The 14947-nt window shown below is 58.2% G+C and overlaps 1 protein-coding gene across 1 annotated transcript; it reads left to right on the forward strand.

The window, feature by feature from the left end:
* Positions 1-13281: 13281 nt before the first annotated feature.
* On the forward strand, positions 13282-14417 carry TPBGL (trophoblast glycoprotein like; the record flags this gene model as incomplete). Its single annotated transcript, XM_082277754.1, has 1 exon — positions 13282-14417. One exon carries the CDS (start codon positions 13282-13284, stop codon positions 14344-14346), a length of 1065 nt encoding a protein of 354 aa, XP_082133880.1. The 3' UTR covers positions 14347-14417.
* Positions 14418-14947: the final 530 nt, after the last annotated feature.

The following is a 14947-nucleotide window of genomic DNA, read 5'->3' on the forward strand; positions in this document are numbered from 1 at the left end:
GAGGGGGCTGTTCCCCCCATCCTGCCCAGAGAGGTGTTTTGCACCCGGCATTTCTGCATGCCCAGAGCTCTGGGGAGAGGGCTGTGCCCAGGGGAGCACCGAGGAGCCATCGTTTGGGGTGGTGGCACGTTTCCCAGCAAGCACACGGATCAATCCCTCCGGCTGCTGCTGGAGCCGCCAGGCTGATGCAGCACTTTCATTCCCACGGTGAATTGCTCCCTTCCTCCTCATCCCTCTTCATAATATGCAGGCCTTTTTTTGCCCTCAGTTGCTTATTCACGCCTTAATGCCACTCGATTTTCAGCGGGCTCTCAGAGCCCTTTCTGTGCATGCTCTGCAACGCTACCAGGACTTTCTGCGCTCCTTTGCTCCTTAAACAACCTTTGCCTGCTTTTCCTGCAGAGACACCTCACTGTGAGGGGTTACACAGCTTCCCCCCTTGGATTTGCCATCCAGCTGAACGCGGGCACTGTTACAATGAAACAGGAATAGCAGCAAAGCCTTTGGAATACATAAACAGGCTGAGTGAGCCCCTCTTGGTCTCTGCTCAAAAGCAGGGACACCTCCCAGCACACCAGCTTGACCAAGGTCTTACCCAGCTCCACAACCCTCCCGAGCAACCTGTTCCAGTATCTCACCACCCCCATAGTAAAGAATTTCTTCCTAGTATCCAGCCTCAATTTCCACCCTCTCAGTGAAATTCCTCCCAGTACCCATTGACTGCAGCTCCTGCAGAGTCAGGAGAGTTTCTTAAGGAGAGCTGGCTCCCAGGAGATGGGGCTGGCAGAGTCCTCTGTGCCTGATCCAGTTGCAGCCAAGGCACCTCTACCCCTGCCCAGCCTTTTGCATGTCTGCTCTGTACAAAGCCCTGATCATCTTCCCTCTCCCAGATGTGTTTCCTGAAGGGATGTTGCTCCTTAAGCCTCCACATTTCCCTCCTCCTTTCCAGCAGTTGTTCCACCTGACTTCCTCTCCCGGATGGAAGGAAGAAGGGATTACAAACCCTCCCGTGGATACTGATACTGGTATTTGCTGTTCCATTTAACAGGCAATCTTTCCCCAAGCCATTTGCTTTCCAAGGCATTTAGCTGTTGCTGTGAGGCTTGGTGCACCTCCAGCTTTCACTTCCACTCCCTAAAAATCCTCCTATGGGAGCAAGAATTGACCCTTTGCACGTGGCCACGGATGCTGTTCCTTGTCTGCGGGGCTGAGCAGGGATGGATGAAGATGGAGCTCCTTTAGAGGCAGCTGAAAGGCCTGTCTAGACTAATGTGATCTTCCAGCTTACGCACAGAGGCTGGTTTTCCATGCCCAAAGCACAGATATTTTAACTTGCTCCTTAATTTGCTCCTTAAAGCAGTTAGCAGAATTCCAGTCATCAATCAGTCCTGGCAGCCTATCCAAAAGGCATGGCCAGGAACTGTGCATTAATTGTGAATGCTTTGCTGAATTTACTGCATGGCAGCACCGAATTTTTCACTCTGAGATGAAGCAGCATGAATGCGCTGCTTGGCACAATCAATATTTTTCTAGGTTGCTAGGAAATAATCAGGGACTCGGTGCCCACGCGTGGGGTATTACCACCTTCCCTGGCAATGCACAGAAATGCATCCACTCCTTCCCTGCAGTGGAGCTTCTGTGGATCAGCCTTGGAAACAGGCTGGGCACAAAATGGGACCCCATCAGCCAGGGCATCACCGACAGACAGAAAAGATGAGGGGTAATGGCTGCAGGTGACTCCTGCGGAGATTCCAGCTAGACACAAGAGGATAATTTTTCACAGTGAGAAAAATCAGCTGTTGGAATAATCTCCCCAGGGAAGCAGAGGATTCCTCAACTCTGGACACTTGTAAGATTCATCCCAACAGGGTGCTGGGCTGTCTTGTCCCAGAAAGGTTGGACCAGATGATCCCTGAGGTCCCTTCCAAGCAGGTATTCCAGGATCTCCTGCAGAATCTTTCCTTCACCATTGGATCAATTCCATGGGAGCCAGCCTGGGCTGAGGCCATCAGGGAGACCCTCAGCATGTGACACCCAGCCAGCCGCTGTCCCCAGAGGTGCCACACCTTGCTAACAGCTTGCTGCACAGGGATTGTGGTATCTGTCCCTCCCAGCTCCCTGGAAGGATGCTCGGCCATCTCTCCATGCCCCGGGAGGCTTGGATTGCGGCTTGGAGGAGGCAGGACACACGGTGTGGCACTTGTCCCGTCGGGAGCTCTAAAAGCGCAGTGATTAGCAACAGGCACTGTTCCTGCTGAGAGGGGAATACATCCCTGCGTGGCTTATTCAGGAGGGGCTGAGAGCAGCTGCCATCAAAACCTTCTGGGTTTTTCTCATCCTAGCCTGAGCCAAGACTCCTGATGGCTGGAGAGGCTGGAAACAGGGATTTGCGGGGTGGCAGGGGCTGCAGGGCACTTTGTCCAGCCAGGCTAAGCCTGTGTTCCATGACAGGGTGCCGGCTCCCGCAGGACACAGGACCTTCAGGATATGGGGTGCCCTTCCCTCTCCACAGGCCATGCCCACGGCCCAGACTCTCTCTCTCAGGTGAACACTTCCATTATTTCCATTTTTCCCACATCCAGCCAATTTCTTTTTCACCTCAAGTGCCATGATAGATGTTTTCTTTTCCCTCCCAGCCTCCTGGGAACTGTCTGCCTGCAACTGCACTCCAAATGTCCCTGATCCCCTCAGTGCCGGGACACTCAGCTGAGGAACTGAGTCCTGCAGAGGTTAAATGTTGTCATCCAAACAAAGTTTTAGTAGAAGATGGCAATTTCTCAGTGGATTTAGGGTGCAATTGAGGCCCTTTGCCCTGCTTGGATGGGTTGAGAACTGGAGAAGTTTCAGTCATTTCCTGGTCAGAGCTGCAGGCATGCTGGCTTTTTTAGGACAGACAACAAAAACCTCTCACTTCCTGGAGAATTTTTTAAGGGATCCCAGGTGACACTGGCATGTCACAAACTCACGGGCCTATGCTTTTGCACATCCTTGGAGCAGCTGCCAATCCATGCTGCTCCAGTGGGAGATGCTCACGGGAGATCCAGAGGCATCGCTCCCTTTTAATCAGCCTTAGCTGGTCAGCTTATTAAATTTTGTTTATCTTAACTGAGCTGTGTTCAGCTTCAATTAAAATTATCCCAAGACTTTGCTCAGCCCTGAACCACGTTGTGACTGCCCAGGGATGTCCCGAGCCCCCGATGGCGTCACTGCATCCCAGAGCGAGCTCCGTGCTCCTCAGTAGCCCTATCACAGGTCTACTCTCACAGAAAAGCCTGGCCAAAGTCCATGACCTCTTGCTTTTCCCCAAAACATCAGAGCCTGAGGATTTTGCTGGTCCAGCACTTCAACCCTTTGCTGCTCAGCCTTACAGGACAGAGCAAGCATTTTTCATTCATTACAGTAAACAGAGCCTTAATCCAGGCCCTTAAATCTGTCTAGATTTTGAAATAATTACAAGTCGCCTCCTAACTTGTATGAAGTTTGATTTAAGCCTTAATTTAATGGTTTCTCTGGAGAGCAGGAAGTAAGCTGGCACTGCCTATTAGGAGCCATCTGTTTTCCCCTAATCTTTTGCAGGCCTCAGACCAGCAAACAAGAGCCACCACAGCTGGACCATCACTGGTGCCAGCTGGAAACAACCCACCAGAGCTGCCTCTGGGCACCGTGTCCTGGGGTCCCCATGGATGAGCGACTCCTTCCAGCCCTGGGAATAGTGGTGAGCAGGGCAAGGTGGGATTGGGGTGCCCTGGAGAGAGGGTCAAGGACCAGCATGTGGCAGTGCTGGAGAGGAGGGAGATGCTTCCTCAACAGAGAGGACAGAGACCATTGCTTTGAGCCGGACCTGACAGCCTGGTGCCTGGAAAAAACCTTTTCTCCAGGGCAGATGGGTGGGACAACCCTGGACAACAGAGGACGGGCAGATTCCTCGTGCAGAGATAGCTGCTTCCCACCCCCATCCATACAGCAGCCCGAGGAGGAGGTGCCAAGGAGCATCTGCCAGCCTGGAGAGGTGACTGGGGCTGGGAGAGGAGCAGGGCTGCCCCAGGCCGAACAATTCCCTGCCCAGTATGAGACACCAGGGACAGCCACGTGTCCCCAACAGCCAGCACAGGGACGTGGCTTTCCCTGCTGCCATTCCCTGCGTGCACCAGCCTCCGGCTGAGGATGGACTGGCAATGGAGCTGGCTCTGCTCCCGGGCCAGCTGGTCCCACACCCTTGGGGCATCACCAGAGTCAAGCAATTCCAGCAGCTCTGAACTTAATAATAACTCTGGACAGGACCACATCGGGCTGGTTCACCCCTAAAGCCTTCTCCATGTAGCAGTTTTTTAAAAAAACCCCTATTCTAAGCCCAGCACGAGCTCTTTGGGGCTGCCGAGAGGTGCCTGCCCTCCCTGGTGCAGGGACCCTGCACAGGTGACGTCTCCCTCAGCTGCCAGGGCAGCGGCACAGAGGCTCCCCGGGAAGGTGACTCAGAAAAAGCCTTTGAGAAGTCAAAAGCTGGGGGCTCTCCATGGCCCCCTGCCACACAGCAGTCTCAGAGCAGCCCTCTGCTTCTCAGAAGGTTTCGCTGCAACCTTGATGAAGCTTGCTGGGGTTTTATACACCAGCCATTAAACAACCATAAAACAGCAATTAGAGAAGGATCATTTACCAGATGTTATCACCTCCCTTGTCTGCATTTTCTTCTGCAAGACTTCTGGCTGCAGCATTTTGCTCAGGTGCCACCTGTGCCGCCCTGCCCGTGGTGGCAGAGGAGAGCCCACCCTGCTTGGATGCACGGCGTGAAGAGCAGCACAGGCAGAGGATCCAAGGCTCTGCCCCAGCTCAGCCTCACAAAGCTTTGGAGGTCTTTTGCCTGTTCTGGGCTTTAGTTTGTGAATCTCCTTAAGTGCACATCGAGCCAGCAGATTGCTGTCATTCGTAGAAGAAAATGGGATGCATTTTTCTGCCTGGGTTCTTGCTGCTGTTTCAGTCAGCAGTGCCCAGCCAAGGCCCCGGTGCTTTACAGCCCTCGCTAATGCACTGGAGCTTCCCAAAGCACAGTATTTACGGCCGTGCCACAGAAGGGAAGGTGGAAGGTCCCCACAGCAAGTTATTTATAATCCTGCTGAGCACTGGCCTCTGCTTCTCCCCCCGAGCATCCCTTCTGCAGGCAGCACTTTGAGGCATTGCAAAGAGCTCTGCAGTGACTCAGAAATCGTCACCAATGGGGGGGGGGTTCCGTTTTTCAGGGCTTCAGGAAGAATTCACCATAAACGTCCCCTGCTGGGGCCAGGTTCCCTGCCGAGGAGCGGCTGGGTGCTGCACACACATCCTCCCACCAGATCCAAGAGAGACCCAAAAACCATGAAAGCCCTGTTGCCCAAGGGAGATGAGGAAAAAAAGGCTGAGCTATAATGTAGGGTTTCTGCGGACTGTGGGACACCCAGGTCTTGTGCTCGCCTTCGCAGAGGTCTTACACTGGGTTCTCCTTGTCTCCCAGGAGGCCACGTCTGCCCAGTCCCCATCCAGAGCAGGACTGGGACTGGTGAGGGTCACCCTCAGTCACCTTCTGCAAAAATGAGCCTCGGCAAGGCCATGATTCCCCTTTTTTTTCACCTCTAGACTCAGGAGATGATTTATGTCACCTGAACAATGCAAAACCAGGTCCTATCACAGTGTTTCAGCAGCTGGAGGGCAGAAATTCCCGGAGGAATTCTCTGTCCTGCCTTCACCATGCCCACAGGAGGAGCTCTGGGTTCAGCTCTGCCATCAGGCACCAACAGCAGGACTTCACAGCTCCAAGCTCAGGGTGTCTGTGAGCGTTCACTTAATATTCTACAGGTGCTGTGCACTAGCCCAGGTGACCATGCAATTTGTCAGATCTCCATTATTAATTGTCAGCTCCAGTGTGAGTAATTGTGACCCTCCCCCAGTTCCAAGCTCAGGGAAATTTATACTTTTGCGTTTGCTCAGTGTAGTAATGAGAGCTCAGCTGGCTGGCAATGAAAAATACGCAGGGAAGCACGTGTTGGAGCTGTGGAGCGAGCGCAGCAGCCCGTCAGCTGCCTGCTCTCTGATTGCATCACCCCCTTGGCTTCCACTTGACTGGACAATTTGGGATGCTCAAGCAGCTTTGCATCAGCCACCACCTGGGAATAAAGCTCAGCCCCGAGCAGGGTCTGGGGGAAGGTCGGCTCCCCCCATCAGCTCCACCACCATCCTGCTCACCCTCTTTACATCACCGACATGGCTTCCATGCCACCCCTTATACTCTGCAAATGGATTTGACACCCGGAAAAGCAGGAAATAACAGCTCTCCGAAGAAAGGCGGGAAGATAAAGAGGCCCGAGGGGCTCAGGGATGAGGGTAGGAGAGGGGGAATCAGTGACGGACAGAGGTGCCTGTTCCCTGCACTCCAGCAATCCCGTTTATTATCCTTTGGGAATGTATCTTGATGGTCTTATTGAACAGATACACTCCTGCCATTGCAGACTGGTCCTGCTTTTGGAGATGGCTGGGGGAGATCCCAGAAATAAAAAACATAAAATTTTATGGGGACGTTTTTCTTCTGCTTTTAGCAGCTCAAGCACACAAATCACAGAATCCTGGAAGGGTTTGGGTTGGGAGGGAGCTTAAAATCATCCAGTGCCACCCCCTGCCATGGGCAGGGACACCTTCCACTAGCCCAGGCTCAAGCCCCGTCCAACCTGGCCTTGGACACTTCCAGGGATCCAGGGGCAGCCACAGCTGCTCTGGGCACCCTGTGCCAGGGCCTCCCCACCCTCACAGCCAGGAATTCCTCCCTAAAACTTATTCCAAACCTTCTCTCTGGCATCCCTCTTTGTGCTGTCACGCCAGTTCCTGGTGGAGAGTCCCTCTGCAGCTTCCCTTTAGATCCTGGAAGGTGCTGTGAGCTCTCCACACAACCTTCTCTTCTCTGGGGTGAACAGCCCCAATTCTCCCATCCTGCCTCCACAGGGGGGGTGCTCCACTCCCCTCATTAACTCTGTGGCCTCTTCTGGACTTGCCCCAACCCTTCCAAGCCCTCACTCTCGTGCCGGGGCACCCGAGCGGCGCACAGGCCCCGGCGGGCCCTCACAAGGGCCGCGCCCTTCCCGCGCAGGGAGCCCGGCCAGGGGCTGGGAGACCCCGTGCGTGCCCCGGGGCCCCTCTCGCAGGACCACATCATGGCGGGAGCGGGGGGGATCCCGACGGCGTAGAGGGGGACAATGCAGAGGAATCACGACACGGTCCGGGTCAACAGCGCCCAGCCTCAGCCAGACCGTGAGCATCAGCCCTTGCAAAGGGGAGAACCTGGGGACTGCCCCATTCCCAGCCGATGCTGCCGGCTCATCCATGAGTCCCTCCCGAGCCCGGCCCGGCTTTGGGCCTGCCCTGGGACACGCTGGCTGTCCGGGCCCACTGCCAGAGCCCCTCGCAGAGCACGGAGCCCACCCAGGCCGTGACACACCGCGTTTGCCGGTACCTGACCCTGAGCCGGGCTGGCACAGCTCCCCAATCCCAGCGCCGTGGCTCAGGGAGGCTCCCAGGAAAGCTGGGTAGATGAAGAGCTCATCCCTTTCCTCCCTCCTGAAGCAGAGCTACTCCTGAACTGTTTGCAGCCAGGTGATGAATTAATGCCCAACTCTGGCAGAGCAAGGCTGCAGGAGGAGAAGGGCTCGGAGCCAGCTTGTTTTCCGAGCCCTGTTCTCCTCTCCAGGAGGACGGTGGACCCTGGGATGGATCCTTAACAGCTGGTACCAGGAAGGTTTGCTCTTATTCGGGATTGTGAGAACCCTGTGGAAGCAGCACAAGTCTCCTCCCCAGACGATCCCATGTCACATCATAAATTCATTTTATCTCCTTTCTCTCTGCACATCAGGTGAGTGTCCGTGCCACCCCCTGGGACCATCCATGGGCATGATCACCATGCTGATGAGGACAATCCCCCCCAGCTTGGGAATGGGGCCACCTTCAGTCACAGGGCAGTGACTTTTAGGGACCACATCCAGCTGGCACAGCTCAACACTTCAGCTACATCCAAGGGGGATAAAACCTCCCAAATCAGGGGCACTCCCAAGCTCTCTGGGATGGAGAGTGCCATGAAGAGGACTCTGACTCCTTGGGAGGGTCAGCCCACGCAGGCAGAGGAGCATCAAAGGCAAAAACGCTGATGCAGGCAAATCCAGCATGCCATCGGGAGGAAGACTCTGCCCTCCGGACTATTTTTGGCTTGTTTTTCCCAACTCTGGAGCCACTGATCTATGATATTGTCACTGCTGTGACTAAGGGCTCTGCAGTTGGAGCAACATCAAGCCGGACCTGGAGAGAGGGATGCGCATGGCTCTCGGGGGACCGGTAATGGGAGAGGGCCCTTCACCTCCTGTTTACACTTTAATGCCCATCCAGGTTATCCATTATTTATTGCTCAAGTATTTATAGAGCATTACCCGCGCACGGGCTCTGCGGGCGGCTGGGGAGAAGGTGCTCTCTCCTTCGGATGTCGTGGTTTAAACAGAGCAGTTAAACACCCCTGGGCTCTGTGTCCCAGCCCTGACACTCCGGAGGGGCCGTATCTCCCCTCCTGGATCTTGTGGTTTTCCATGAGGGATTTGTTGTTTTCCTGCTGGGCTGGGGTGGTGTTTTCTCCCTTGGGCCCTGGACACAGCAAAGCCAAGCCCGGCTGTGGGCAGCCAAAGCACAGCTCCCTTGTGCCCAGGGAGGCCAGCACAGCCCAGCACCGCAGGGTTCTGCTTATTTCGGGTGCAAATCCGCCCTTATGACTCCAGGTCACCCAGGGGGTCCTGGCTCACTGCCTTGCCCCCTCCTCTCTCTCCAGCACTCTCCAGGAAGCAGCTCCCGGCTCTGTAGGGCTGTGACCACGAGGAGCAGCCCCCAGCCCTGCCCCCCTGCAGCTATGTTTGCAAGTCTGTCGTGTTTAAAGGCAAAAGCCTCAATACCATCTTAAAATATGCACCAGTTAGCTCAGGCGTGTCCAGTTCCCCCTGGATCCATTAGTGGGGCTGGAGCACAGTGGGATTCATGGTGGCTGGGCTCCCAAAAGGAGCCACCCCCTTCCCTACGCAAGCGGCATATGGGACCTGGGTGGTGCCAGCAGGGACATACGGACACGGGGGCTGTGGAGCGGGAAAAGGAGGTGGTGTATAGCATCCAGCCAGCAGTGGGTCGCTGCCAATCCCAGGGATGAGCTCTTCCTGCAGGGATAACCATGGCCAGCCACAACCCACAGGGATGTGCTGTCCCCATCCTGTTTTGTCAGCTCATCCTGGCCTGGCTTTTATTTCATGCTTATCTAGTGCTGCTGGGGAAGGCAACTTCTGCCAGGTCACAGAGAAACAGGCTGGCCATGGGACCAGGGAGTCCCAGCCTGACTTCCAGCCCCAGCACCATCCCTGGAGCCAGACACAAAATCTGGGAGTTGGCCTCCCTTTTCCTGCACCTGGGGACTCTCCCACCTTGGTTTAAAAGCTGATTTTTACAAAACCTTTTGCAATCCCAAGAGGGTGTGAGCAACAGAGGGAAAGAAATCACCTGGGACAAGGCAAAACCTGAAACAGGACTTCAGTGCCAAACTTTCGCAAATACAGGTGTAAGATTTTTTTTTTTTTTAATAAATGAAAGAAATGTCATTTCTAACAGTTTCACATGGGTAATGTTGAAAAAATTAGTTCTTATTTTCCAGCACTTTTCCAAGTGTGCTCCTGCAGGGAAATGAGCAATTCCAGTGTCACAGGTGTGAATTTTAAAGGGATGCTGGTGCCAGTGTTTGCTGAGCAAAGGTTAATGGCTGGGTTCAAATGCTGCAGTGTTGGCAGGGACACCTTCCACTGTCCCAGGCTGCTCCAAGCCCAATCCAACCTGGCCTGGGACACTTCCAGGGATCCAGGGACAGCCACAGCTTCTCTGGGCACCCTGTACCAGGGCCTCACCACCCTCACAGGGAACAATTCCTCTCCAATATCCCATCTAATTCTGCCCTCTGGCAGTGGAGAGCCATTCCCTGTGTCCTGTCCCTCCATGCCTTGTCCCCAGTCCCTCTGCAGCTCTCCTGGAGCCCCTTTAGGCCCTGCAAGGGGCTCTGAGCTCTCCCTGGAGCCTTCTCCTCTCCAGGTGAGCACCCCCAGCTCTCCCAGTCTGGCTCCAGAGCAGAGGGGCTCCAGCCCTGGGAGCAGCTCCGGGGCCTCCTCTGGACTCTCTCCAGCAGCTCCACGTGCTTGTGCTGCTGGCCCCAGGGCTGGGGCAGCTCTGCAGGTGGGGTCTCACCTGAGCAGGGCAGAGGGGGAGAATCCCCCCTCCCCTGCTGCCCACGCTGTGGGATCAGCCCAGGGCACAACAGGTTTCTGGGCTGGTTCATGTCCAGTTTTTCACCCATCAGCATCTCCCAGGTCCTTCTCCCCAGGGCTGCTCTCCATCCATCTCTGCCCAGAGGAGGATGAGGAGAGCCTCCAGCCTCAGTTTGCAGCAGCAGGAAACACAGAGGGATGGAGAGGGAAGGAACAATGCCCTCTACCTCTAGAAGGAACCAGCCAAAGCATTCACTGTCTTTTTGTTCCAGCCTTCACTAAAAAGCCATCTGCAAACAGCCAACCAGAGCAGCACCAGCAGCAAAAAGAACAGTGTGGGACACGGTGGGAGAGGAACCCGAGCTGTGCTTGCACACCCCCAGGCTGCAGAACCAAACAACCCAGGCCACCAGTGCCAAAGGGGAAAGAGAAGCAATGTCACAGAGCAGGTGGCCTGACAGCGGTTACCAAAGACATGGCACAAGCAATCAATTCTCCGTGGAAGCCTCCAGAAGATAACGAGGCGATGAGTAACGGTCTGTATGGAATTGCAGGAACAAATCACATCAGCCTGACCTAATCTCATCCTGAGACATGGCAATGGCAGATGCAATCTCCTGGCCTTTAACCACAGGAAGTCTTCAATGCTGCTTCAAATGCAGAATTATGCTCGGGGGAGGGATGGTGGAATAGGCTCCCAAATCGATCCAAGTCCTTCAGGGGTCTGAACGTCTGTTCACAGTGTGTTTGAGGGGCTCCAGGTTCCAGCATGACCACTGACAGCTGGGAATGAAGAACATCAACCTGGTGGTCGATGCTGGAGCCTCAGGAACCAGTGCACACACTGGCACAGCCCTGGCTCCCCAAAGGCTCACAGCTCTGCTGAGCTGGATGCTGCCACTTCACCACGCCTCAGCCATCCCTGGGGAGTCCAGGGTGTTTGCAGCAGGCAAGGAAGTCACCATGGTGCCACCAGGCAAGAGCCCCCACATCCCCAAAGTCACCCTGCCGTGGTACGGCACTGGACACGTCCCCTCCAAAGCTTGGAGTATCTCCACCCTCAAAGTCACAGGGGTCAGCTGCAGAGAGCCTCCTGCTCTCCCATAACCTCTAACGCCACTCACCGGCTGTGTTTTATGGCTTTTGGCTCAGGAGGGAAGGTGCCTGCTTTCTTTTATGGCAGCTCCTTCTCCGAGGAGCCCGGAGAAGGACAGAGAGGTGCCAGGATCTTCGCAGCCTGGCTGGTGAGAGTTGCCAGGACCTGGCTCACCTGGCCTGACCTTGCCCACCTGCTGCCTTGCCTTCCAGAGTGCTATCAATTCTTTAAATATAGCAATTAAATGTGATAAATGGGCTGCAAAGTGCTATTTTGGGAGAGAGGAGGCTCCATCTGGGAGTGCTGCAGTGCTGGCTCAGCACGACCCACTGCACACCTGGCTCACCCCACTAACCCGCCGTGGTTGCTGCCCCACACTTAAATATGTGATGGCACACAGTTATCGGGCACGTTCCCAAGTCCATTTTTCTCCCCACCCCTTCCACAAGCTTCCCTGATTTCTCTGGCTGCTGTTAGACACCGTCACTTTAAATACAGGGTTTGCCCAGTGTCTGGGAGTGCAGCAAAGGGTGGTCAGGAGCAGCTCAAGCCACCCAGTCACAGCAGCATCCTCAATTTTCCTGGTCCCTGTAAAATTCAGGAGAGCTTCTGGGGACAGGAACCCCAATAAGAGGGGAAGTCTTTTGGGGGAAAAGTCAGGGTGAGAGATAAAGGCAGGGAGGAGAAGAAAAATCAAGATCCGTGAGACCCCATCCCTGGAAGTGTTCCAGGGCAGTTGAACAGGGGTCGGAGCAACCTGGGATAGTGGAAGGTGTCCCTGCCCATGGCAGGGGGTGGAACTGGATGCACTTTAAGGTCCCTTCCAACCCAAAACATTCTGGGACTCTGTGTGCCCAGGATGGGGTTTATTTAATGTGAGCCCCAGCTCAGGTCCACGGACCAGGTATTTAGGCACCGAAGGGGATCCAGCTGCTGCTGCATCTGGCTCTGAACATAGCACTCCCACTCCCTGGCTGTGCATTGCTCCAACATCCAAAAATCCCATGCCCACCCCAACACCATCCTCCATGACCAGGGGCTTGTGATCCCCCCTGCCCTCCCAACCCTGGGCAGCCCCCGGGATGCTGATGTGAACCAAGCAGGCTTGGAAGCACAGGGAGGGAACCCTGTAATGCTCAGGGATGCTGCGGGGTGTCTGGCTTGTGGGGCAGCTCAGGGAATGGGGACCAGGGCTGGAAGGGGAGCGGGACAGCCCCTAAATCCTCCCCAGCTGGAGGCGAGCTGAGACAACCCCCCAGATCCTCCCTGGAATGGAGGGGGTCTGAGGTAATTCCCTAAATCCTCCGTGGGGTGGAAAGACACTGTGACAGCCCCCATTCCACACCCCCCCCCCCCCCCCAGGGCTGGGGGGGCACACCGCAGCAGCCCCCCAACTCCCACCTTGCTGGGAGAGGACCGGAACAGCCTCCAAATCCTCCCCGGGCTCGATGGGGTCCGCGACATCCCCTAATCCCTCCTCGGGCAGCAAGGGGACCGCACCAGCCCTGTCCAGCCCCCAGGACCCCGCAGCGGCGGGGGCTCGGTGGGGTCGGTGCCGAGCCCGGCTCAGCGGAGCCCGGCTCAGCTCCCCCCGACGGCCGCCGCCCGCGGCGCTCCCCAGCCCAGCCCGCAGCGCCGGGCAGCCCCAACCCGTCCCCTTCTCTTCTTCCTCCTCCTCCTTCTCCTCCTCGCTCTCCTCCCCTTCCACACCCCCCCACCCCCGGCCCGAGTTGGGCAGTGGCGCGCCCGGCGCTGCCGGCAGAGCCGCCGTGTGCGGGCGCGGCGCCGGAGGCAGCTCGGCCCCGGGGGGGCTGCGGCGAGGCAGGAGCGACCCCGCCGCATCCCGGCCCGCCCGGCCCCCGCCCGGCCCCCGCCCTGCATGCCCGCGCCGGCAGCATGGCCCGCAGGCAGGCGCGGGCGGCGGGCGGCGGGCGCTGGCTGCCCTGGCTGGGGCTCGCCCTGCTGCCGCTGGCCGTGCCCCCCGCCGCCGCCCCCGCCGCCTGCCCCTCCGCCTGCTACTGCGTGGCCACCCCGGAGCTGGTCCAGTGCCGCTACGAGCGGCTGGAAGAGCCCCCGAGGGAGCTGCCCGCCGCCGTCCACAACCTCAGCATCGCCGGCAGCAACCTGAGCGTCCTGTCCCGCGCCGCCTTCGCCGCCCGTCCGCTGCGCGACCTCCGCCTGCTCCGCCTGCGCCACGACAACATCCACACCATCGAGGACATGGCCCTGCAAGGCCTGCCCGCCCTGCGCACCCTCGACCTGAGCCACAACCCGCTGCTCTCGGTGGCCGCCGGCGCCTTCGCCGGGGTCCCGCTGCTGCGCACGCTGCAGCTGAACCAGGCGCTGCTGGCGGCCCCGCTCGAGGAGCAGCTCGCCCTGGCCATGCGCAACCTCAGCCTGCGGCGCCTGGAGCTGGCGGGCAACGCGCTGCAGGCGCTGCCGGCCGCCCTGCTGCCGCCCGGCCTGGAGGAGCTGGACCTGCGGAACAACTCCCTGCAGCGGCTGGCGGCCGCCGAGCTGCGCAGCCTGGACGCGCCGGAGCTGCGGGGGCTGCGCCTCAGCCTGGGCGCGAACCCGCTGAGCTGCGACTGCGGCCTGCGCCCCTTCCTGGCCTGGCTGCGCGCGGCCGCCGCCCGCGTGCTCGACGCGCGGAGCCTGCGCTGCGCGGGGCCGCCCGGGCTGCGCGGCACGGCCCTGCTGCGCCTGCGCCCCGAGGCGCTGGCCTGCGCCCACAGCGACGGCGGCGAGCCCGGCCGGCTGGAGACCGCCTCCTACGTCTTCTTCGGCATCGTCCTGGCGCTCATCGGCATCGTCTTCCTCATGGTGCTCTACCTGAACCGCCGCGGCATCAAGCGCTGGCTGCACAACCTGCGCGAGGCGTGCCGCGACCAGATGGAGGGCTACCACTACCGCTACGAGCAGGACGCCGACCCGCGCTGCGCCGGCACCGCCGGCCTCTGACGGTACCCCCGGCACCCGCCCTCGCCCCTGCGGCGTCCGCCCCTCGACGCCTCCGCGCCCGGCACCCGCCTCGCCCCGGCCCATCCATCGCCTTGCCACGGCGCCGCCGAAAACCGGTCTCTGAGGGCGAGCCGGCCTCGGGGGTGGGCGCTGGGGTGCACCAGAGCGGGGTGACCCTCCCTGCAGGGCTCCGGACCGGCTCCCCCTGCCCTCTCCGACCCGACGGGCTCCCGCAGGGCACCAGGCCGGACCGCTCCCTCGTCCCGGTGCCCGCAGGCGGAGCACGCCCGGCTCGGCCCGCGGGGTGCTGGCGTGCTCGGCCCCGCCGCCCCCGAGCATCGGGCAGCGCTCCCGCGCCTGGGCCCTCCGGCGGCACTCGCGCCCCAGCGCTCGCTTGGCGCAGCCCAGGAAGCCGCGGGCCATACCTGAAACTGCCCTCCTGGACGTTCCTGGAGCCCGGACTTGACTTTGACCGTGTACAGCTCTCTTTCCTATTAGATTTCTATTTGACAGGTGCAAAGTTGAACTTGATTTCTTTTTCTGCCCTTTTCGTTTCGCTGCAAAGAGGAAAACACACCATCCAGCTGCTCCCCCCGAGAAG

The sequence above is a fragment of the Coloeus monedula genome (assembly GCF_965178545.1).
Source record: "Coloeus monedula genome assembly, chromosome: 3".
NCBI lineage: Eukaryota > Metazoa > Chordata > Aves > Passeriformes > Corvidae > Coloeus > Coloeus monedula.